Source organism: Candoia aspera, chromosome 3 (genome assembly GCF_035149785.1).
Source record: "Candoia aspera isolate rCanAsp1 chromosome 3, rCanAsp1.hap2, whole genome shotgun sequence".
Classification (NCBI taxonomy): Eukaryota; Metazoa; Chordata; class Lepidosauria; order Squamata; family Boidae; genus Candoia; species Candoia aspera.
In genome coordinates, this window is record NC_086155.1 from 110,651,364 (window position 1) to 110,676,059 (window position 24,696).

The window sequence follows — 24,696 nt, forward strand, 5'->3', positions numbered from 1 at the left end:
ACAAAATGGAATAATGTAGTCTGAAATAAAATTTGTTTGAACTGCTGGCTGCTCTTTCAGCTTGAAGTCAGCTAAAAATCCTAGTTTTTTTAATAATACATATTGATGCTAAGCCACATTTTTTACTCATGTAACCTCCCCTACCTGCACAGGACTAGAATATTCCCTACTAACACAACCAGTCAAGCAGATCAGATTTTAAACTCTCTCTTCTGTCCAGTCCCCAATTTACTATCTTGTCCTTGGAGGCTTTATCAAACTCTAAGCTGAAAACAAGATGTACTGTGCTTGCAGCAACCAGAGTGAGTTGATTGGAGAAGCCTATAAGCCCTATAAATAAATAAATCCTGTGTTTTATCATAATAGTAAGTAAAAACAAATTTATAAAGTTGGTCTCTGCTCTAACTAAATGATAAATGATACAGTAAACCCTTGCTGGCCATATGCAATCAGCACATTATTTTTACTTTTTTCAGAATTTCCTAATAATTTTGAACTATTTTCTCCAATAATTTTTTAGACAATGGTACTGTTTCTATTTTTTCCCTGAGTTGTTCGAAATTGGCTTCTTTTAAATCCAGAGCATGCATAGAATTGATCCATTTTTGTGGCTTTTATCACAAATTCCAAGATGGCATGGCCACTTTCTCCCAGTTCTTCTGTTGGTCAGAATTAAATCCAGCATATCAGATTTTTCTGAACTAGGGAGGTGTCTGCCTGAGCCACTTCCAAATATTACCTCAGGGCTTAAAGAATGTTTCAGCCCCCTTTGCCTAGGTAACAGTTCTTGCCTATTTCTGTCAACTTCCTTGCCCTTACAAGCATTAGCCTGACTACTTTCAGTTCTTTCTGTCTACAGTAAGTTGAATTCTAGGGTCACCTGGTCACGCTCTCCCAAGGTTCCTACGACTTCCACTTCAGCTATTTCTTCCCTGTTAGTAAGTATTAAGTCCAGTATAGCTGATCCCCTAATTCCTTTCTTCACCTTTTTGATGATAAAAAGATTGGCTCTCTCACTTGCTTCAGAGTTTGATTCCCAGTCGAGGTTGGGGTAGTTGAAATCTCCATTATCACAGTAGTGTATTTCCTGGATGTCTCAGACATCTGCCTTGAGAAGATGTCATCGTCTGCTTGGTTGGGTGGCTGTAATGTACCCCCACAATGGTGTCATTTTCAGAGTTATTTCCCCTTAATGTTCACTCAGACACTTTCAGCAATTTAAAAAGAGCAAAGCTGAGCAGCAGGCAGACTGTTCAGTAAACAGACCGCCTGCAGCCATGCTGCTGCCAACTTAATTTCCTGAAGTGCTGCTGGGCTCCACTGACAGCCTTATAGGACTTCATCTGGCTTGCAGGAACTCTGCTAAGTAGTGCTGCTGTCACTGCGCCATATTTTTTGTTTTGTTTTTAAGAAAGAAAATGAAAGCCCTTCCAAATGCTGCCTGTTGAATGGTGATGTGGGTAGAAATAGCTGTATCCTAGTAGGCACCTCTGAGAAACTGATTCTTTTATTTCTTCCTCGTTTTATCTTAAACAATCTGTAATGGAGTAAGATGTGCTCAGGGAATGCTTGCTGAGCTGCTCATCCAGATTTTGGTTCATCAGCATCCATAATTACCATCAGGTTAAAAAAAGGAGGAAGAGAAAAGCCATTCCATTCTGTTTTACAATCTGTATCTTCCAGGAATAATCCATCTCCTCAGGATGTCCTAATTTAACCTGCTGCTCTCTTTGTTTCTCCTCTCTTTTCCATCGCTAGGCTTTCATGCTGATTCCTTGTCCAAGCCAACAGGTTTGCCTTTGGCTCCACTGGACTCAGAACCATCCTCCTGTGTGTCTTTGGGACCTCCTTCTTCAGGCCCAAGGCCCTTGCTTGGCTGCTGCAGAACACCAGCCTTCTCCCTGGCTGAGGCACAGCAGGAGTTGCAGATGCTGCAGAAGCAGCTTGGAGAAAGTGAGCCCCTTGGCCTTCCTGGCCCAGCACCCCATCTGTCATGTACTGTAGCTTTGCATGGTGTGCCCAAGCCTTTCTGCATGGTGCCTTCACCATTGCCAAGGACAGCAGAGGCCACTGTTTGCGTCTTTCCTTGGTGATGTGTGGCTGACCTTTTAGAGGTTCCAAAGAGGGAGTGCAGTTGAGGAACATGTAAAAACCATAGATAGTTTTACTGGTGTGGTTGGAGGTTTTTTTTGGGGGGATGGGGTAGTTCATATTGCTCTGCTCCAATAATTTCATGCTTATGAGGTGGTTCAAACAGTTTGGTCAGAGATAGTCAACAGTTTAGCAGAACCACTGGGCTGTGGTGGGCTAGAAAACCTTGGTTTCTGTGGCACTAAAACTTGGTTTCTGTGGCACTAATTTTACTGAAACTTGACAAATACTGGTCTATAAAGAACAGGAAGAACTTGTCCCTGTAGAACTGTGCCAATATGGTGATACCCTCTCATTTCCAGTGGTCAGATATGTCTATGCTGTGATGAAGGATTTGCCCAGGGGAGCTCTCCTAATCGTCTTTGTTCCAAGTTGCCTTTTGTTACATTCACAGTGCTGTAGCTGCTTCTTTCCAGATTTGTCTTCTAAGGGAGTGGGCATGATGTGCATTCCCCTTTGGTGATCTGTTGGCAGATTGCTTGGAAAGCCTTTGGCCCAGGAGAGTTCAGAAAAGTCACACACCAGGCATTTCTATAAAAATAATTTTATTTACAGAAAACAAAACATATTTAAAAAGCTTCTGCATTCTACAGGCTCTCAGTGAGAGCTGCTAAAAACTCTCTACATGCCTACACAGAAGGGAAACAGAAACTAAAACAAGTCCAGGCAAGCTTCTTCCCCCCAGGTACAAAAATTTACAATTGAAAAGGGGACAGTTGAATTCAACCTCTTCACCTGGCCAAAATGACCAGTCACCGTAGTAACCTTAATCTGTAGTAGAAAACATTAACACTCCCCTTTTTATACTACAGAATAAGATGCAAACCAATTTTCTTTGACAACTCTGTCTTTCCATTCACATTATTTTAACATTATCTCCCTTTTGGTTTAACAGAAAGCTACCATCCTTCTTCCTGTGTATTTCTAAACCTAGGTTGTTATAATTCCAAGGCTTTTTAATGTGAAATGGCTTTTCATGCAGGCTTCAAAATTAAGCCTTTGTTTTTCTGTTGGTGTGAACAGCAGCAAATCATCAACATAAATGCACAGATACATACAGCCTTGTTTGTCTTTCTTCATATATACACATGGATCTGCTTTTCCTTTTTCAAAACCAAAATTCTGCAGCTTTTCATCTAATTTTTGGTTCCAGGATCTAGCAGCTTGTTTTAACCCATAGATTGACTTCTGCAGTTCACAGACTAGATTCTCCCCTTTTTCATAGCCAGGGGGTTGCTGCATGTATAATCTGTGGTCTAAATCATCATAGAGAAATGCAGTTTGAATGTCATAGTGGTTAACTGACATTCCTTTTGAGTGCAGCAATTTTTAACAGTAATCTAATTGATTCACCTTTAGTAACTGGTGCAAAAGTCTTGTCAAAGTCTAAATCTTTCCTTTGAGTGAACCCTTTTGCAACTAACCTTGCTTTATATTTTTGGATTTTGCCATCAGCATCCCTTTTCAGTTTGAAAAACCCACCTACAACCTAGACAGCGTTCATTGGGAGGTAGATTTACCAGTTTCCATGTTTTATTATCTTTCAAGGATGCTAATTCCTGTTGCATGGCAGAATGCCAATTTTGTGCAATCTGAGGTGGTAAAGCATTCACTTGTTCTAAAGACTCAGGTTCTGTGAATATGTGAAAAGCCTTTACTGTTTCAGCCTGAAAACGTGATGGAGGAACGCCTTTATTACTTCTCTGAGATCTGCGAGGTAATACAGGGCTTAAATTTTCCTATCACTTTCCTGAGAAGCATCTGTCTCATCAGACAGATCTTCAGTTTGCTTTTCTGGTTTAATGTCCTCATCAGGCAAAAGATCACCATCAGCAAGTCCTTGCTGTTCTCTTGTGGTGGTCAGGTCAACTGGAGAGCTAGAGTTTAATCTCCCCCAGTTTTGTTCAGCAAAAGAAGCGCTTTTGCTAATTATTAATTTCCCTCCCATTATGAACCTGTAGCTCCTTTGGCTTTGTTCATAGCCAACAAAGATGGCTTTCTTTGTTGTGGGGCCTCCTTTCCTTCTCTGTTGTTTTGGAATATGAACCCAAGCAGTGCTACCAAACACTCTAAGATGGTTTAACTTTGGTTTCACACCATAAAACAAATGGAATGGAGTGTCCTGAATCACAGAGTTATACAATCTGTTTTGTACATAACAGGCAGTAGATATTGCCTCTCCCCAATACTTAATGTGAATCTTTTAGCACGCATTCCATCGCATTTTGCAAGGTTCTGCCCTTTCTTTCAGCAACACCATTTTGCTGAGGGCTGTAAGGGTTAGAATTTGTTCTATCCCCTTTTCCACTAGGAACCTTCTGAATTTGTGAGAAAGGTATTCTCCTCCTCTTATCACATTGGAGTGCAGATACAGGCCTAGGGAATTTTCCATTTGCCCATGTCACAAAACCTTTAAATTTCTCAAATGCCTCATCTTTGTGTTTTAAGATGTAGATAAATGTGAATCTTGAGAAATCATCAGTGATGGTCATTGCATACCTTGCTTGTCCAAGACTTGGAGCAAAAGGACCAATAATGTCAGAGTGTAAATTTCCAAAGGTCTAGTTGTAACTCTGTCACTGTGCTTACTCACAGGAGCTTTTAGTGTTTTGCATTCTTTGCAAACTACACAATCTAAGTATTTGTCACAGGGTTTTATCTTTAGGTCAGCACACAGCTGTGGCATTTGTGCTATATACTTGAAATTAGCATGACCAAATCTCCTGTGCATCAGGTGTACACATTGGTCATGATATGGAGTGTTGCCAACTGCAGCCTTGCAACTTGGCTTCCTTGCATTTTGCACAATGTACAAGGAACCTTTTAACATACCAGTAGCACACAATTTCCCATGTTTACGTATCTCACAACCATTTTTCTTAAATGTTATGACATACCCTGATGCAGCCAATTGTGCCACAGATAAAAGGTTTGATTATAAATTTGGCACATACAACACACCTTTTACAGTTTCTCCCAAGCAGGATAAATACAAGTCACCTTGTCCCATAATTTTGGTCACAGACCCATCAGCCAAAGATACACTTTGTCTTTCAGTTTTAGACAGTGACACAAAAGAGCTTTTACAATTACATAAATGACAGTTGGCCCCAGAATCTAACACCCATACATCAGAATTACCCTTCTCAGCAACCTGTGCAATTTGGCTTGTCTGAAGAGCCTTCTTCTGTGTTGCTCTTGTGTTCTTCTTCTCTGTCTTTCTACTCTTGGGTCTCAAGGCAGTCTTTCTGCAAATGTCCAGCTGAACCACAGGTGAAGCATCGCTGGCTGGCAAGTGCTGTGGCCTCAGCTTCCTTTCCCTTCTTTTCCCTTGTTTTCTGGTATTGCAGCTTTCCAGAAGAGATGGGGGGGGGATCTTTCCTCTCTCATCTCCCATTCAGCGAGTAAGCACTGTGTAACATACAATGGGGTGGGGATAGCCTCCAGGGTACAAATCAGCGTGTCCCACATTTCATTCAGTGAGGACAGGAGGATATAGGATTTTGTGAGAGGTGTAAATTCCATTCCTCTCTCCTGCAACTCAACAAACAGCTGCTGAATATAATGCAGGTGCTCAGGAAGGCTATCTCCTTCTGCAAGGTAGGCTTTGTACAGCTTTTTTGTCAGGGTAACTTTACTCCCTGCTGTTCCTTTACATACAAGTCTCTCAAAGCATCCCAAAGTTGCTTTGCAGACTGCATGCCTCGCACGTGAACTAGCTGATTGTCCTCAACTCCCAGGATAATGGTGGCTCTAGCCCGCTCATCCTTTCTCAGCCATTCAGCACTGGGATTTTGGGGGGTTTGCTCACCAATTGGCAGCCAAAGATTCTCTCTGCAAAGATACATCTCCATCTTCAGGGCCCAATTCAAATAGTTGGTCTCTGATAGGCGCTCCAGAGGCATCGCTGAGGGTTGGGAAGTAGCCATGGCTTCTTCCTTCTTTTGCAAGTCACCTCAGCTGGCTTCTTTGTCCTGTAGACCGGCAGTTGCTGGAAAATCTCCAGGTGGCTCCAAAGAAAATCTTCACAGGTCTTTGCTACCTGCCTTTAAATTGTGCATGAGGTGTGGAGTTGATCTCTCTATTCTCTCTGGGTTTTACTGGGCTTACTGGGCTGTTTACTGGGCCCATAACCTGTTGGCAGATTGCTTGGAAAGCCTTTGGCCCAGGAGAGATCAGAAAAGTCACACACCAGGCATTTCTATAAAAATAATTTTATTTACAGAAAGCAAAACATATTTAAAAAGCTTCTGCATTCTACAGGCTCTCAATGAGAGCCGCTAAAAACTCTCTACATGCCTACACAGAAGGGAAACAGAAACTAAAATAAGTCCAGGCAAGCTTCTTCCCCCCAGGTGCAAAAATGTACAATTGAAAAGGGGACAGTTGAATTCAACCTCTTCACCCACCAAAATGACCAGTCACCATAGTAACCTTAATCTGTAGTAGAAAACATTAACATGATCTACCTCTATACCTTGCCTTCCTGCATTGCCATCAATAAAACTGAATTGTTTATCGTTTATTGGCCTTTTTGCTGCAGGTGGCCCAATTATCTCCTCCAAAAACAGCCCTCAGGCTTGCCACCAGGTTCCTCACTTGTTTCATATGCAAAATTCTGCTGATTGGAAGACTAAATCTAAGGAACAATTGGAGGAGAGCTGCATCCCTTGGTGTACCCATCCACTCAGACAGTCTCAGGAGGGACTTGCCTCTGTATCATGTTGTTCACCAGCTCTTCCTACCCAGAAACTCTTGAGTAAGTTCTGTGATTCTACTCTTCAGTGAATGATATGTGGGAATTGATTCCAGTATCACAATCCAAGTGGTCCTTTGAGCTATTTAGGCCATTAGGCATAAAAGCAAAATAAGCACATTGGAATTTTTTTTCCAGATGAGTTTTATCACATCTTTTTTTTTTCCTCCTTGGGGATAGAATGCATGATGTTAATTATCATGACAAGTTACAGTGTGAATTATACTACTACTAACTTACAATTATGAGCATTTCATCTGATCTCTTTCTTATGCCATGAATTTCCATAGGTGCCAAATTTAACTCATACCTTTCAAACATTACTATGATTCTCTTCTACTTACACCCTTTGTTTTTGAATGAAAACAGGTGCTGACTTTCTAGCAGAACACATGTTTGAGATTCGAACTCTCTGCCAGCACCTACAGAAGTCCATCTACACCAATGACCATTTGCGGGAGCAACTGGAAACACACCTCACCTCAGTGGCAAAGAACAATGGTGCGAGATAATCAGAATCATCTGCTCTTGGAGTGTCAGACTAAACATGTGTGCTCTGTCATCAGTACCTTGATCCCACCTCCATCCACATCCATCTCCTAGTCCAACTTAACAGGAAAAAAAATAAAATGTAGGAGGTTTACAGTTGGTCGCAACTTTTGTTGAGCGAAGCCACAAGTTATTAGACATGACTAAAGGTCTGGCACAATGAAGAACAATATTGTTTGATGAAGTAACACAATATAAGTGCTGTGTGGGATTGCCACTTTAACTTCATTTTCATTAAAAAGCAGTGCCTTCTCGTCTCGTTTCATGTCAGAAGTGCAGGAAATAGAAAGGGTGAAAGTATTAATTAAAATTTAAAAGTTAAAAACATTTAATAAAAATAAAAAAATTATATACTGTAACTCTAGCCCAATGCCAGGCCACATCGATGGCAGAGATGTTTCCGATCAATGAGCCACTCTGTGTGCATGTCAGTCCCAAAGGGCACTGTAAAAGATGGGTAGTTGTTTGAATATTGCTGCATTCGCAGCTAATATCCTTGCCCTCAGGGAGAAACCCCCATTTTTCCATATAATCTATAGTTCTGGCCAGACCAGTGCGCAATCTGTTTAAACATTTCCAAACCATCCACTCCTCCTCCAAACCTCCAGGCAACTCCTCAAGCAGTTCTATCCAATTATGAAGGAGTTTTACTTGAGATTTCCATCTTTTTAATCATTCTGTTTGAGGTGTAGTAGCAATCTCCTCAGCACAGTCTAAGAAGTTCCTTCTTGACTTCAATCTTTTTGTAGGAGGTACTTAGCCATATAATGGGTGTGCCGGTTCATGTAACACCTTTCCATATTCCACGCCTTGTGCCACACTCCTTCTAATGCCTGGCAGGGCTATTCCTGCCAAGATATATAATTTATCAAGTGGAGTTGGGCGTAAACATCCGGTAACAATGCGACATGTGTCACTAAGTGCCTTATCGACCTGCAGAGAGTGCACAAAGCGGCCCCAAATGGGGCAGGCATACTCTCCTGCCGAGTAGCACAGTGCAAGGGCAGCAGTGCGTGGAGTGGTAGAGTGAGCACCCCAAGTACTACCAGCCAACTTCCTGAGAAGATTATTACAGGTGGAAATCTTTTGCTTTAAGTTGCAGCAATGTCTTGTAAAGGTTAACCGAGGTAACATGGCGTCTCACAATGTGCCAAACTCACTCCATCCCAGATAATAGCAAGCCTACATCTGGCCTGCCTATTTTTGAGGTGGAATGCACAGACTTTAGTTTTTGATGGGTTAGGTTTTAGTCCAGTCTCATTATAATATTCAGACATATTCTTAAGAGCCAGAGTGAGCTTGTCTTCCACTTCCTCAAAGTTAATTCCCTGAGCGGTAAGTGCCAAATTGTCGGCATAGATGAAGGACAATGTATCAGGACTGACGGGTTGATCGTTAGTATATATACTGAACAACAGGGGGGCAAGGACACTCCCCTGTGGGAGACCATGCCACTGAACTCTCCACCGACTCTTTTTTCCCTGGAATTCAACAAAGAATCGTCAATTCTCGAGTATTGCCTCAATGCATTTAGTTAAAGCAAGATCATGTGTAATATTATATACTTTCAAGAGAAGCTTCCTATGATTAACTGTGTCATAAGCCGCACATAAATCGACAAAAGCAGCTCTTGTGATTAAACCTAATTGAAAGCCATCCTCTATATGCTGGATGAGATAGTGTCTGGCCTGGGCAGGACTTTCCTGGCCGAAAACCAGTTTGCTGGGGAATAAGAATCGGTTCGATAGCAGGAAGCATTCTGTTTAGAAGAACTCCCTCAAGCAGTGCCTTTCCTGCCAAGGTTTAAGTATGGAAACATGTCCAGGCTTTAGTACTCTAACACTCATAATTGAATGCAAAAACCTGGTAAAGGAAAACCCCTCTATTTTGCTCCTGTAAGTGAACTTTAGTAGGTCCAACCATCAGGAGGGCCAGTAACTTCCGAGTGTAGCACTTCTTTGATGGTTGGCTTCTGTTCATTAATTATGCCACCCACTAGCATATCAGTGATAGGGAGTGCTTGTAAACTCCAGCTCTTGGAGAGACCTCACGTCCAGAAAGCAGCATCCATATGCCAGCAGTTCTTCCAGGCCAACAGCCCCTGACATCTGTAAATAAAGGCATCATGCAGCTATTTTGTGTTTTCCTCTGTGATAGAGGCTTTTTTTAATTGTTAAGGGGGAAAACTGAAAAGTGGTGAGAAAGTGGAATAGAAGACAGTATTGAATCCTTCCATTCTCCTTCTGGGCCGACACCAAATAATTCTTGCTTGAATCAAAAATCTGTTCCTTTTAGAACTGTTTCTGTCAGATCATGACACAGCAGAGAACTCTTTGGGAGCTCTTTAATAAGTCCATATATTATAAGGCTTCCCTAATAAACCCATATATTGTAAGATCACCTCGGACACCTCTCTCAATTCCCAGCATTGGAGCACCTGCAGAAGGCTTTGCTTGCATCGCATCTGGAAGTCCACGATGGCAAGGTGCAGCTGGAATGGCAGCGGATTGAGCAGCAGCGACTACAGGAAGAGATCCAGGGCAAGCAGCAAGACCTTGTGCTGCTTCGAAAGGAGTTCCTGGCTTTACAGATGAACAATTCCAGGTGAGCTAAAGCTGGTGGGTATCTGCTGAAAAAGGGCATGGAGAGGAAGGATGGAAGTTGAGCTTTTCCTTAACCTGGCAGTCACTGAACTCCATACTGACTTTTTGGTCTTAAGATGGAAGGGCCTGCATTGTTAAGGGACTGATACTTCAGATGGTTTCAGAGGCACTAATGGAGATTCCCAGGAGCCTCTTAGGGTTCTTTTGAAATAGCAGAAGAGCCCTGCTGGGTCAGGCTACCTAGTTCACCATTCTGTATCACAGTCAGATGCATCAAGGAAACTCACAGGCCTGGGCTGTCAGGAGGCCACAGTCCTCTTCCACTGCTGTTTTTAGTGATGTGCATCTTCACAACAAGAACTGGTGTGGCAATTCAGGGACTACCAGATTGACTATGGCAGAAGTTTGTTGGAGATCACTGTTCATCCAGTCATGGAATTTAATCCATAAAAGCTTATTAACAATAATTTTGTTTCTAAAGTGTCATTAAATTCCTTTTTGTTTTTGTTTTGCTTTATTACTAATATCAATAGCTCTTGAAAAGGCTTCTTTAATAGACCTTTTGATAGAAATTAATTTATCAGTTTACTTCTTCTAAAAAAAACTCACCAAACACTACAAGCTCAGGAAAAAAATAACTTGAAAAAGCAGACAAAAGGAAGGAAAAATGAAATAAAAAAATTAAGAATGGACTACCAACCCCTTCTTGTGGCTTCCATATGGGTCATTTTGCTATAGCTGAGACATTGCTCCCCTTCCACAAGCATCTGAAAGGGGAATGAAGAATGTATTTTTGTAGGGCATTCCCACAGTAATCCCACAGTTGCTAGGTGAGCTTTTTCCCGGCTATGTGAGGATCTGCATTTGGGCTTTCTCCCTCTATCTGACCATATGAATTTCGTAGACCAAAGTGCAGGAACGAGGAACTTCAAGGCGGCAGAGACTATGTGAGAGGAGGGATTTTCAGTTCTTCTTTGGATGATGTCATCTAATCTGTCCACAGTTTGTATTTAAAAGAAATCCACTGTTAATATCATTCAGATTTGAATCTGATTTGCAGTCTCCCTTTAGGGAACTCATTGCAAGGCTTAATAGAATATCCCATTTGTCTGGGATGGTCTGAAGATTCCTGCCCAGAAAAGGGGGTCGACTAGAAGACCTCCAAAATCCCTTCTAACCCTATGGTTCTATCTGTAAGTCTCCTTCCGTAAGACTTCAGTGAAATCTTCAGTGCACAGGTTTTGGCAAAACATTAGTATGAGCACTGCAGAGACATTTGACAGCTCAGCCAGCAACAGAAACCTCAGTCATGACTCTTGTTTGGGGGAGGGGGGATTTTTGCAGGCTTCAACACAGAGTGATGATGCTTCAGCAGCAGCGTGAAGAAAACAGAGTGCTCTTCCAGACCCAACAGGCTGAATTACGTGTCTATGAAGCACAGTATGGCCCACTGCAAAATGCAGCCTTTGGTATGTCCTTACTCCTCCCCACTCAAGCCATGTTATTGCACTGTGGGATGTTGAGTTAAAATTGTCTATGATTCCAGAAAGCAGCAGGTCCATCTGAGGCTTCCGGCACAAATACTGTAGTTCTCTGCTTCCTTCTGGGGATGTAGAAAACAGCAACTGAGTCACTGCTCAGGAGCTATAGCTGCTGCTGTCAGAGCAGTCCAGAACTGCAGCTGCCAACCGAGGCTGACAGCATGGTTCTTCCTTTGCAGGGACGCATCAGCCGCTGCTGGCAGAAGGTGCCAAGAAACAAGGAACCCATGTCATAGGATACCTTCAGGACTACAATACTCTTATGAAACAGATTTTCGATGGCAAGACTCTGATCCACCAGATGGCCTCAATCCTGCAGCCTGGTCTGAAACTACAGGACAACACAGTAACTGGGAAGGTTAGGTTGCCGGGGAGCAGAATAGTCTTCTATCGAGATTTGCATTCCTCAAGGGCTCCTTCTTTCAACACTGGAAACAGTTTCGGGCAATACTTTGTCCAGGATAAGTGATAGTTCAACCTCCATCTCCATATTATTGGGAATGGTGTAGTGCTGAGCTCTTTCAAGCAAGGCATGGTAAGCTTCTAAGCAGGCCCAAGAGTGAGGTAGAGCAGCAGTGATGAAGAGGTTCCTCCCAGCCCTCTGGGGCAAGAGAGAGGAGAAAAGCTATGGTCCCTGGCTTTTCTGGCCCATCTTAGGCCAGAGGAAGGAACCACCAAAGGCTAGCAAGGAAATCAGTGAGGGAAATGCAAGGTATTTGCCTTAACCAACCTCTCCATTTCCACAGATTTTCTGCCAAGAAAACATCAGGAAATTGCTTGTCCATACTAGTTCTTTGCACCAGATCCTGGAGAAGTCCACTTCCCTCCTTGCAATGTTTTGGAGAGCATCACCTCCCATGCCTCGCATTTCAGCCCCAGTAAGGCGACCCACAAAGGGAAGTATCCTGCTGTCACGTTTTTTTTAGACAACTTGGGGGGATTTCCAAGTGCCCCTTATTTGCAGCCCATTCCATATTAAAATACCAAAAGTTCCAAAAGTTCATTAGAGAGAATGGGAATGAGGAAGCGTAATTGCTAAGCCCGTACTTCAGTTTGTAGGGGTGTGGCAGAGATGGTCCTATTTGCCCAGTCCGTTGCAGCCAACCAGTTTTTCCATCTAGTCTCCTCTGACCATTTTGAACGGCTTTAGGGTCGCTGGGGGAGGGAAGCCCTTCTGTGCTATTGCTGGCAATCTCTGTGACAAGAACAGGGAGGCGGGAGTGTGGCGGATGGACGGTGGAGGAAACAGGAAAAGGGGGGATACAGAGGGGAATGTTGAAGCCCAGCAGAGGGCAATAGGAAGACAAGAGTACAAGATAAAATGGGGATATTGAGAGATGGAGATTCGGAAACCAGTGAGAATAGCACCCAGAGATATAGCTTGGCAATCACAAGAGAGAGATTAGAACGGGGAGCTAAAAGAAGAGAGAATAGATGGTTCTATCCAGTCTGGCTCCAGATGTGCCCATCCTCAGCTCCCCACCACCACCACCACAAATTTACTTTTACATTGGCTCAGTGACTTCTACATTGCTTCCAACACATTTTCAAAGCCTGGGAAGGATTTTAAAATACATTATCTCCAGATACAAAGTGTTACAGTCCATCTAATCTTCCAGGGGACTCTACTCATCTAGGTTACTTCATAAATATAAGCTCTTTTTCTTTTTTTTAACAATATGCAATTACTGTAGTCGTCCTAAAACATAAAATACTTGTTTTCACAGGAGCAGTCAGTAGCTGAAGAAATCCAAATACTCAGAGCCAAGTTGGCTGAGCAAGAGAACTGTGTGCAGAGTGCTAACCGTATTCAAGGAAGTATGGAGAACTTCATTCTCACTCACTGTAAGTATCCTTCTCTTTTCTGAAACGGATTAGAATAGGACTGACTTCCTGTTTCTGGTAGCCAAGCACCCCAAGTAACAAACTCTAGACCAGTAATAAGGCTCCCCTGTGTGTTACGGTCTCTCCCCACTACATTTTATTCTCTGCATCTGAATCCATGCTTTCCAGAACTCTTGAATGAGTTTGGGCCAGGGAATACGTAGAGGAGCGGGAGAGGGAGGCATATTTACCTTGCAAGTTTACAGTAGCTACTCCCACAGGACCTTGGGAATTTTGTGCCAGAAGGGGTGATGTCCTCCTATTCGGCCCAAAGGGACTTAGAATTTTTCAAGTGTCAAACGCCCAACAAGCTTTGGAGATCTTTTCCACATGCCACTGGAATGGGACTGGAGATACCTGTCTCAATCTGCTCTTTGATGAAAAGGAAGAAAGTTAGTTCTGCTTGCAGAGTTTAAAGTGGGGGTGCTCAGCTGGTGAAATTCAGATATTTGAGCACAATTATGAATTAGATGAAGAATCCTTATGAAGCCCTCCTTCCAAAATGACAATGGCTAAGCTTTTCGGAGAGGAAATGGTTCTTCTTCACCAGCTAAGTCTATACATCAGAAAAGAAAATCTCACAGTGGACTTGCCAAGTTGGGCAATAAAGACAGAGAGAGGAATTGGGGATAGCACAGAGGAAGAAGCTGATGCAAGTTCTGGTTGGCATTTTCTTTGCTGCAGTGACCGGGACATACAATGTGCTGAAGAAAGCAAGGATTAACCTGGAGGTATGTTCAATCTCAGCTCTCCTTCATATGATGCTGGTATTCCAGGGCTGAGGGGGGAGAGGAGATGAAAAACTGTCAGTCTCCTGGCCCAGGAACAGGGAGCCTCCAGGCTGTGGAGCAAATTCTCCCCACTAGTGTTCATCACCTGGCCCACAAAGGTCCTTCTACACAGTTTTTTTGCTTTTCCTCTAACAAGATAATATGGGCCTTTACCGTCCTGAAGCTGAGCCTTTGCTTAATATGCTAATACTGACTTCAGGGTGAATGTCTTCAGCCGCTGACTGTATTATACAAATGCCCCAATCCTGATAGCCCAAGAGGGCATCCTGCTCTTCTGTTCGTACGGCCCACTTGGCTGTACATTTCTGTTGTCAGAGCATTACACGCTAATGAAGGATATTAGTGTGTGTTAAAACAGCTGCTGTGCATGCTTCAGGGTGGGATGGGAGGTGGGATATTGGAGGACAAAACCTAGTAGACATGCTAGCATCCCTTCTTTGCCTCATTTAATTCCAGGGCATGTCCCAGCAGCCTAAACCCATTTCTTCCACTGGCCATTGAAGAAATGGATCCATCCACATGGCCAGAAGCAAAAGACGGAGAAAGAAAAATAGATCCAGCGTTAACTCCTAATCCATCTAAGCTGAGCAGCAGAATGAGCCTGCTTAAGACTGCCAAATCACCATTGCACAGGAGGTCATGGATTCTGGAATTCATCCCAGAACCTCACCACCACCTTGGCTACCAGCTCTGGCTAGTGTAGTGTAAATGGCACACAAGTTTTTCAACATATGCTCTGCTGCTGGACTCTGTGGGAAATTTACTTGGAAATGCTCCAGACATCAGTGCAATATGATAACTAGACTAACGCTATGTATATGGTGTGTACAAATACACACACAGACTAGACCACAGCCACACATGCTGCTGTCGGAGAGAAGGGTGCTCTAAGAAGGGCACCCTCAGAGAGTGGGCTCCACAGGTGCCCTAGTCTTACCATCTGATTCTTTGGAGTATGTTTATGCTGTTAAGATTAGCAAATGGATATATCTGCTATGATGACGATAATGATTTCTACCTTCCTTCAAAGGACTATGACCTCAATATATTCTTGGCAAGTGTAATCTTGTTGGTCTGACAATTAGGTGCATTTAGCCACCGAGTCATCTTTTTTCTCTGGTTATCTGAATTCCTACCACCGTAAAAAAAACAACACCTAGCTGTAATTTACAGGTATTGGAAACTGGCATCCATTTTTCTTATTCTCAGTATAAACAGGCCTGCACTGCCTCCTAAAGACGTCTTTCATATGATTGCAAACCACTTCCATTCTCTTCAGAATCAAGAGCCATTTCAAGTGAGTTTTAGGCCTGAATTGGCTTGGAGGCCTTGAGAGATAACCTATTCTAGGAGGGGGAAACCCTGTGGGAAGCAGCTTTTAAACCATCAGTCATGGTATTTTTCTTTGAAGCTGTTTTTAATTAAGAACTGGGGACATTTTTGACAGTAGCTTTATTTGGATGACTGATAAGAGAAAGTCTGGAGAACTACAACTTACTCCTCATATTTATGTTACGGAGTTGATCTGGTATGTTTCCTCAACAATAAACCTGAGACATGACCTAGAGTGGGGTTTTATCTTTAATTTTCTATTGATTTGGAAGTGGTAGTGGAGGTAGTAAAACAGGAGTGGGCAAATGGTTGACTGGATCATTTTAATGGTGTTCAGGATGAGACTTAAAGAAGAAAATTCATAGTTTAGGACTGTTTCCTCCACCTGCTTTGTCCAGACAAGCACAAATGACCTTTTGGCACAGAACAGAAATGTTTAGTAATTAAAAGTTACTAAAAGTTAGTAATTAAAAGCTACAGTTCCTCTGAGATGCAGTAATCATGCTGACCAGCAACTCCCAGTACAATGTACTTGACAAAGGAGAAATGAGTTTGGGGGCATTAGGAATCAGTGCTGGAACAGTTTTGCCATGCTTATCTTCAGATCACTTCATGACTGGATTGCTTGTCTGATCATAGGCCTAAGTGTTTTGAAGGGAGCACCCACCCCATGCAGCCCACCCCATGCAGCTATTAAAGATAGCATCTACTATTCTGTACCACTCCCATTTATGACATACTTGCCCAGGAGAGGTTCTTGCCAAGTGTGTTTAGTGGTTGGGTTGGTCTGGTTTTTTAAAGCATCTTAACCACCTGTTGTCTGTTTCTCTTTTTGAAAAACCCAGCTCTTAATTGCTGCACGTACTGAATAACTGTTGCAATTTTCTTCTGCAGCACTTTTTAAAAAAGCTGTCCTAATATGTTTTTTAAGTCAGGGCATTAATACATTACAGAAAGCCTTTGATCTTATGTTACTCCCAGGACCAGATAAGAGACTAAGCAGGTCAAGACAAGTGTGGACTGAGAACAAAACATCTTCCTTGCCAAGTTGCTCTGTGCTGCTCTCAGAGAACTCCAGCATTACAGCCACTGGCAATAAAGCACTTTCTTCCAGTCACCCCAAGGAAGGGCTGAAAGCTAACTCAAAGTCCAACATCCTCCAGGTGAAGCAGGTTAAAGGTAAAGCTGTGTTCTGCAGCCTTATCCCCTGAATCCCTTAATTTCTTTGTTCTAAAGGGAAACCTGCTTCGTATCTGCTCTATTTGATACAGTACATTTTAAACCAAGGAGAGTATTTATGAAGGCAACATTCAGCATGTTACCTTTGGCAGTTCTGCTGGGCGGCAGGCCCGCAACTAGGGTCTGTGTCACCTGGGGTAAACATGGATTCTATGCGTTTTGGTGCCCCCCCCAGCACTCATTTTGGTGCCTCCCTAATGCAGCGCCCGGGGCACATGCCCCGCTTGCCCCCCCCTCGTTGCGGCCCTGCTGGGTGGAGTCACATTTTGTGGCTCTTTGTCCTTGCCCTTATGAAGGAGGAAGAGTTGAAAATGTTACCTGTCTGCTTTTATATTGTAATTGAAGTATATTACTCCAGTGCAGTTGAAATGTCCAGGCTGCTCAGAACAGTTTTATTCGTGAAGTTGTGTCTGTTGCAGAGTCCCTGTGACCACATGATTGCGATCCGGGTTCTCAGCACCCAGCTCATGATTGCATTGCAGCGAACCATGGTCACATATTGTGATTTCCGATGTTTCCTGCTGGCTTCCCCCAAGCAAGGTCAATAGGGAAGCTGGGAGGAAGTTGGAAGTTGCTCCCGCTCCCACGTTTTTGCCCGCCTGTACTCACTAGTGCCTTCCTGCAGCACCCCCGCCTCCTGTGCACCCTCCCATGCTCAGTAGTGCCTATCCGTGGCACCCTGCCCCTCTGCAACACCCACCCATGCTCCGTAGCATCTGCCTCTGGCACCCCCTCCAGCACCCACACATCCACTTGCACTCAGTAGCACCCACCCGTGGCACCCCGCCCCCCTGGCACCTACCTGTGCTCAACAGCACCTGCCCGCGGCACCTCAGGTGCACCTCTGCACCCACCTGCACTCAGTAGTGCCTGTCTATGGCAACCCGGCCTCTGCTTGTCTGGGACTCCCGCCTCTTAATGACCCGTGCAGTCCTGGGGTTACAGTGGCAACCAGGACTGGGGGATTGCTTTACAACCACACTGCTGAGCAGTGGAAATTCCAGTCCCAATTGCTGTAATAGCTTCTAAACTCAGAGAGGAGATAACAACTGATCACTGCCATCACAAAGTGCGTTTTAGTGGAGTACATCTTAATTTTTCAACAGGAGGGTGTTCATTAGTGGTAAGAATTTTGTTTGTTAACATGGTTGGTCTTGGCTGGAATAAAGATGAACCTGAAACTCAAACTGTGTTACCAGTAGTTCTGCATAATACTCTTTGAATTTTTCTAAGCATTTATCTCACTGACAATTATTCAGAGTTAGAGTTTCTGTGACACAATGAAGGCAAATTAAGAGCAGTAGAATTTGTGCAGAAAGAAATGATTTCCAATTAATCCTCTTCATTCCCAGCCAGCTGATTTTCACTACCTGCTTCAAACGGCTAATATTGGAAATAATAAATAAAGGAAATAGGAAATCATCTCTGTCCCCCACACTTGCAAACACAATCCCAAATCTGATTCGTTATACCTGGAAAATTCCTACAGAGTGATTGATACTGTTTGGCAAAGCTGTGGGGTTGGGAGAGGGGTACAGAAGTGTAGCTTTCCTGCTGTCTGAAATGTCACTTCCACCTCCGCCCTCCAAGGTATGTGTCAAACCTATTGAGCATCTTGGCAAGAAAGGAAACAGATACATGACATTAAAAATGACTTTTACGTTACATGTAACTGATCCTTGGTTGGTGTCCTTTCCATTCAACCACTAGTCACAGTTACAGCATCTGTCTGTTTACAACTATTGCATTGCAGGGCAAAGTTAAATTTCCAGAGAAGCTCCAAGCAACATATTTCCTATAGGTTATACTTAGGCAGATTATTTTGCTTTACATTTGAAGAAAATACATTCCCATCTAGCAAAACTGGCTTGCATGAATAGCAGGATAACAGGGAAATAAATGTGCAGACTTAATAGGGGAGTTATTAAAGGCACAAACAAGAAACCAAAAAAACAGTATCTAGGTAGTTTGGGGTTGGCATTAACAGGATAGGACTTTTTACTACTTAAAAAGAAGCCCAGATTGCAGCAAACAGAACAAGAAGGCCAACCAACTTAAGCCAAAGGGGCACCGAGGCATTCTTGTCTGATTGGTTAACTGGCCTAGTTCTCAAGGGTTTCAAGATCCGTTCTTGCTGGGTCAGGATAGCTTTCCTGGCTCCATCCCATCTTCCTGGTCCTTGCAGGCGATACTGATACGGCGTACAGGGCCCAAAGACAAGCTCCCGGGCCAGCTTGGGATCTGTGATAAACCGGGACCATATTCTGGGCTTGACCCCAATCAGAGAAGCCAGTTCATCCATATAGTCTATGTAGTCCACTTGGATGGTGTGGCGTTGGCTTTTCACATACCTGAAAGGGGGAGGGGGAGGAGGAATTAATTACAAGGCAGCCCAACTCTACAATGACTCTGTACAGTAAAAACAACCACAAAATACAATCTAAATAACCCAAATAGCAGAAGAAAAAACAACCAATGAAAAACAGTGCAACACACAGAACCTGTCACCCACTCTAACCCAAGGCCTGGAGAAAGAGCCAGGTTTTCAAGGCTTTAAATGCAGCTAGGGTGGGGTCAGGTGTATTTTGGGGTGGGAGATGTTCCAGAAGGCAGGTACTGTGAGAGAGAAGAAAAGATACCTGGCCTAGACATTAAGAGCTATTCTGAGAGTGAGGCGGGGGGTGGGTGGGAGGGAGTCCGAAGTTCTCCTTAAAGGTTTTTCTCCAATGATATTAGAGTTATCAGAGCTCCATTTCTAAGCACTATTTAGACGATAATGTAATCAGTAAACACAGACCTCACAGGGAGCACCTAGGCTATCAGTTTTCATAGCAATGATCTTCAATGTTTCCTAAAGTGACACCCCATTTCAATCTGTTTTCAAAGATGGGTGCCATTTCTATGTATTTAGTTACAAGTCTCTATTTTTCTGGTTGTTATTTACTTTTCATGTGGTTTGAGCACAATTCAGATTTGCAGATTTCAGATTTGCATGAGAGCCACAATATGTTTGCTATGGCATTGTTGCTGAATCTTCTTGTGACTAACAGCACATTGCCCAAATAGAAGTTGATTCCTACACAATCTCAGTGTAATTGATGTTGAATTGATGTAATATGTTTTCACAAAAACATGAACTGAACTGCAATCCCCTCTGATGCCACCCTTGTCTCTAGATCATTCAGACTCTCTAAAAAGAGGATCTTTAGTTTTATCTGGACTAAACATAAATTTATTTGCCTTCATCCATTTTAAAAATATCTCCAGGTATTTGCTCAACAGTTCCCAGCCTCCATGAAATATTCAAGTGGAAAGCAAAAAAAAATTGTATGCATACTACTGACACTACAACTGCAACTTATGCATCATTTCTATCAACAGTTTCCTGTAAATGATAAAAATGGGAGAGCTCTTTCTAGGCAAATCCTAAGGGAAAAGATATCCAAGGTATCCAAACAGATAATAAAAAACAGCCCTTTAGCCTTACATATCAGGCAACTGAAGAGTTATCTCTGACAACAGAGTCATCAGTGTCTGAGAAGATGGGCAATTTTCTAAAATGAGATAGTGAGGGCACAAATGCAAACTGGGGACATTTTAAGAGATCATACAGATACCCAGGGAGCTTTCTAAAATGCTGAAAAGAAAAGGACATGAATTGGAATTGGAAGGAGGGGCGTATAACCAAAGTAGGATCTTGCCAGAAACTATAGGGATTATATCAGAAATGCTAAAGCTCATGATGAATTCAGCTTGTCTCATGAAGTGGTTTGTTCCCCTCATGGGAATTCTTCAAACAGAGGCTGATAACCATCTTTGTAAAATAATTTAACAGATTTTGCACTCAGCGGAAGGTTAGAATGAAGTTCTATCCAACTCTATGATTGTATGATTCACCTATTTGTTTTGCTCTCACCTCTTCTCTCACTTCCCATCTTTTTCTGCCCCTGTATATCCTCTGGCTCCTTCTCCTGTAGTCTGCTTTACTCTTCCTTTGTCTTTGTCATGGTCCCTATTCCAATGTTCCTGGAAAACATTGTAACCTGTTCCCATGCCATGCTGGTGCTGACACGGGTTGCTGTACAGGAGGGGGCTGCTCCTGTTCCCTTCTACCAGGCTGCGATGCGAGGAGTGAAGGATGCATGTTTGGGCTATCTTGCCTTGTCAAGGACATTTCCCACAGACCGGCAGGAACCGTTAGGGGCACGTGCAGGGCACGGAACTGTGCTGACTTTGGGGGGAGGGACTGGCAGCCATTTGGGGTTTTATTGGGAGACATCACAGGCTTTTACTATTCTCAGCTTTGCTTGTGATCCTGCATACTATTCATTATTAAATCAGATATCCATGAAAGCCCTGTGTGAGTCTGATAGTGATTTTGAATAGGCAATCATTATAGTCTTTCCTTTATCTCATTCTCCTGCTCTCTCTCTCATTCTGTCTCTCTTTCTCACATCACTCAAGAAAGTGCTAGTCCTATTTTTTTTCAACCTGGATCTAGTGCTCTTTCAAAGGAGTGGCAACTTCCTGTTTAAAGACAAGACCTTGGGCTACAGTGCTTGGTGGACTTCTTGTTTTGGCATTGTTGGTGTTCTTTTTCTGGATGTTTGTACTGTATAGTCTATTTTAAATTGTCTTATGTTGTACAGCACCCAGAGCTGGGATGGAATTGGGCAGCCTATAAATACATAAATAAATACTCCTGATTACAAATGCCTGTTAGTGCAATGGAAATATCTTATTCTGCCAAACAAAATACCAGCCTCCTGTATCAGCTTTAATTTAGAAGAATGCTTCTGGACACAGAAGCATTTTTATAGAAAAGAAACATGTTAGTCCAGTTCTTTCTTTGCGTGAGTCTGTGAGGACTCTGTTGGTAGCAAGAAATCCTCAGAGCAGGAATGCTGAGAATGTAAACATGCAACAGATAATAATAAGTCAGCATGACTAATGAAAGGTAAGGGATCCATTACAAAGAGAATGGATGTGGGGAAAAAGGTGCTGCATTTCATCTAGGAGAAAATCTAAGTTCTGCCACTGAGCTCAACTGCTCAGTGACTATCAACTGACTTGTTCCTGACATATAATAAAGATTTAGTTTCTACCCCTATGTATGTTTCTAAAAGGCTTCAGCCTTGGGAAGCCTGACAATGTCACCTGCTTAGAAAAGGCTGTAGATATGTTACAGTAGCAGAAGATCTACCCAACCTACATTCTTACCAATTATTATGCTTAAATATTAGAATACTGATACATATTTCAACCGTTGAAACACATACCTTTTAGCCATGGAGAACTTATTAATAATAATATCAGATATCATCTCACTTGTTGATGGCAGCTTAGCAAGTCCTAAAAAAGAGGGGCAAAGGTGAAGAGACAACACTTTAATGGACCTGAATGAAGGAAGATTTTTTAAAAAGGGAAATGAAGATAAAGGATTTCTGGAAACACTTTCATTCAACTAAATTAAAACATCCTATCAAGAATGGATGGAATTATCTTTTCCTTGGTGATGTTCTATGCATAATTAAGATTGGCTGGTCAAATGGGAACAAAGTTTCTGAAGAGAGTCCATATAAGGAAGTTGCTCCAATGGCAGCTCTCCATTAAATAAGGCAATTGATCTGACTTAAAATTATTTAATGCCAGCAAAGAAATGCCTAGTACAATCAAAAGTATTTGATTATAATCATGGTTTGTAATTTTCATTCTGATAGTATAGGTATATGGGTGGTTGATTTGTTGTTCAGAATGTTATGCTAATCCAGTTAGAGTAGTTGCTTATTATTTGGTATGTTGTGCAAACCCAGGCAATTGGATTTCTTCAGTATAGTTCAGTTAACCATGATAAGTATACTGCGTGAACCCAGTGTCCAAGATTAATACATCAATACCCAGAAAAATTTTGAAAGAGCTTACCCTTAAAGACACGTATAGCCCAGCGAGCTTGCAGTTCTGCAATGGGCATGATAGCCCCCAATGGCTGCACAAGACCAATGATCGCCAGTGTGGGTTTCTCCAGATGAGGACAGAAAACAAATTTATATAGGGAAATCTGATTTTCAGTAACCCTCATAAAGTTCTCAAGGAAAGGAAATGAGAAACTGTATCCTGTAGCAAAGATAACACAGTCTATATCCTCTTCCTTAGAACCATCTTCAAAGACGGCAGCAGTATCAGTAAGCTCAATGATGTTTGACTTTATGACAATTTTTCCTGAAAGGATGCAATTTGGGAGGTCATCATTGATGGTTGGATGCTGGCTGTGAACTCTGTAAGAGGAAAAAATAAAATAAAATGGTGGTGATGCAATTCTGTCACTGCAGGAGTGAGCTGGGCAAGTCTTACTTCAGAGGAATAACTTGTTTTGCAGTTTTATTTAAGAGGAGAGAGAAAGAGGAAAAAGCTGGGAAAAAGACATACAAAGCTTCACAGACTAAAGAAAAATCCAAAGGTCATGAAAGAGCAAGGCACTGTCATACAGGAAAGGTATCCTTGAATATTTAGCCATTTGGCATGATGACTGGAGACTGGATGAGATCTCGCCCGCTACAGTGAGTGTGCAGCCACTCAATCAATTAAATAGCTAACACTGTTCTCAGAATCACCTGGCACGGAAGATATGCCACATACATGCTACCCCAAGCATTTATCAAAACATTCTCTGCCGTTGATAAAACTTTTGTATTATCATTAAGATGGGTTATTCAAGGCTTTGAAATGTTTATTGTTTTATTGATTCTGTGGTGAGCTGCGTAGATCTATGAGCCAGGGCAAATTGGATGTGGTTATTGGTGAGATGTCAAGATTAAAGATAGACATTTTGGGCGTCAGTGAACTGAAATGGACTGGAATGGGCAACTTCACATCAGATGACCACCAGATCTACTACTGTGGATAAGAGGACCACAGAAGAAATGGAGTAGCCTTCATAATTAATAGTAAAGTGGCTAAATCAATGCTTGGATACAATCCCAAAAATGATAGAATGATCTCAATTTGAATTCAGGACAAGCCATCTAACATCACAGTGATCCAAATATACGCCCCAACCACAGATGCTGAAGAAGCTGAAGTAGATCAGTTCTATAAGGATCTGCAGCACCTACTGGACAACACACCTAAAAGAGATGTTGTTTTCATCAGAGGAGACTGGAATGCTAAGGTGGGCAGTCAGATGACACCCGGAATTACAGGTAAGCATGGCCTGGGAGAACAAAATGAAGCAGGACATAGATTGATAGAATTTGGCAAGACAACTCACTCTGCATAACAAACACTCTCTTCCAACAACCTAAGAGACGGCTTTATACATGGACTTCACCAGATGGACAACACAGAAATCAGATTGACTACATCCTTTGCAGCCAAAGATGGCAGACATCTATACAGTCCGTAAAAACAAGACCTGGAGCTGACTGTAGTTCAGATCACGAACTTCTTCTTGCACAATTTAGGATCAGACTAAAGAGATTAGGGAAGACCCACAGATCAGCTAGATATGAGCTCACTAATAGTCCTAAGGAATATGCAGTGGAGGTGAAGAATAGATTTAAGGGACTGGACTTAGTAGATAGGGTCCCAGAAGAACTATGGACAGAAGTTCGTAACATTGTTCAGGAGGTGGCAACAAAATACATCCCAAAGAAAGAGAAAACCAAGAAGGCAAAATGGCTGTCTGCTGAGACACTAGAAGTAGCCCAAGAAAGAAGGAAAGCAAAAGGCAACAGCGACAGGGGGAGATATGCCCAATTAAATGCAAAATTCCAGAGGTTAGCCAGAAGAGATAAGGAATTATTTTTAAACAAGCAATGCACGGAAGTGGAAGAAGACAATAGAATAGGAAG

General features: G+C 42.5%; 2 protein-coding genes across 3 annotated transcripts in view; one reads left to right on the forward strand and one right to left on the reverse strand.

The window, feature by feature from the left end:
• Positions 1-15,428, forward strand: part of PDE4DIP (phosphodiesterase 4D interacting protein) — a 98,203-nt gene extending 82,775 nt beyond the window's left edge. The window contains exons 32-41 of the mRNA XM_063298583.1: positions 1,759-1,995; positions 6,695-6,910; positions 7,277-7,408; positions 9,883-10,060; positions 11,404-11,535; positions 11,784-11,958; positions 12,347-12,478; positions 13,328-13,445; positions 14,169-14,215; positions 14,732-15,428. Of these exons, the coding sequence (XP_063154653.1) occupies positions 1,759-1,995; positions 6,695-6,910; positions 7,277-7,408; positions 9,883-10,060; positions 11,404-11,535; positions 11,784-11,958; positions 12,347-12,478; positions 13,328-13,445; positions 14,169-14,215; positions 14,732-14,776 (1,412 nt within the window). The 3' untranslated portion in view covers positions 14,777-15,428. The remainder of the gene's footprint in view (positions 1-1,758; positions 1,996-6,694; positions 6,911-7,276; positions 7,409-9,882; positions 10,061-11,403; positions 11,536-11,783; positions 11,959-12,346; positions 12,479-13,327; positions 13,446-14,168; positions 14,216-14,731) is intronic.
• Positions 15,429-18,487: 3,059 nt separating this feature from the next.
• The window catches only part of LOC134493802 (flavin-containing monooxygenase 5-like), a 34,212-nt gene continuing 28,003 nt past the window's right edge, over positions 18,488-24,696 (reverse strand). Inside the window, exons 6-8 of one of the 2 annotated variants that reach the window (XM_063298585.1) lie at positions 22,769-23,121; positions 22,126-22,198; positions 18,488-19,197 (exon numbers count right to left, since the gene is read on the reverse strand). In XM_063298585.1, coding sequence (XP_063154655.1) covers positions 18,852-19,197; positions 22,126-22,198; positions 22,769-23,121 — 772 coding nt within the window. In that variant the 3' untranslated portion in view covers positions 18,488-18,851. The remainder of the gene's footprint in view (positions 19,198-22,125; positions 22,199-22,768; positions 23,122-24,696) is intronic. The other variant, XM_063298586.1, reaches the window with a different exon arrangement.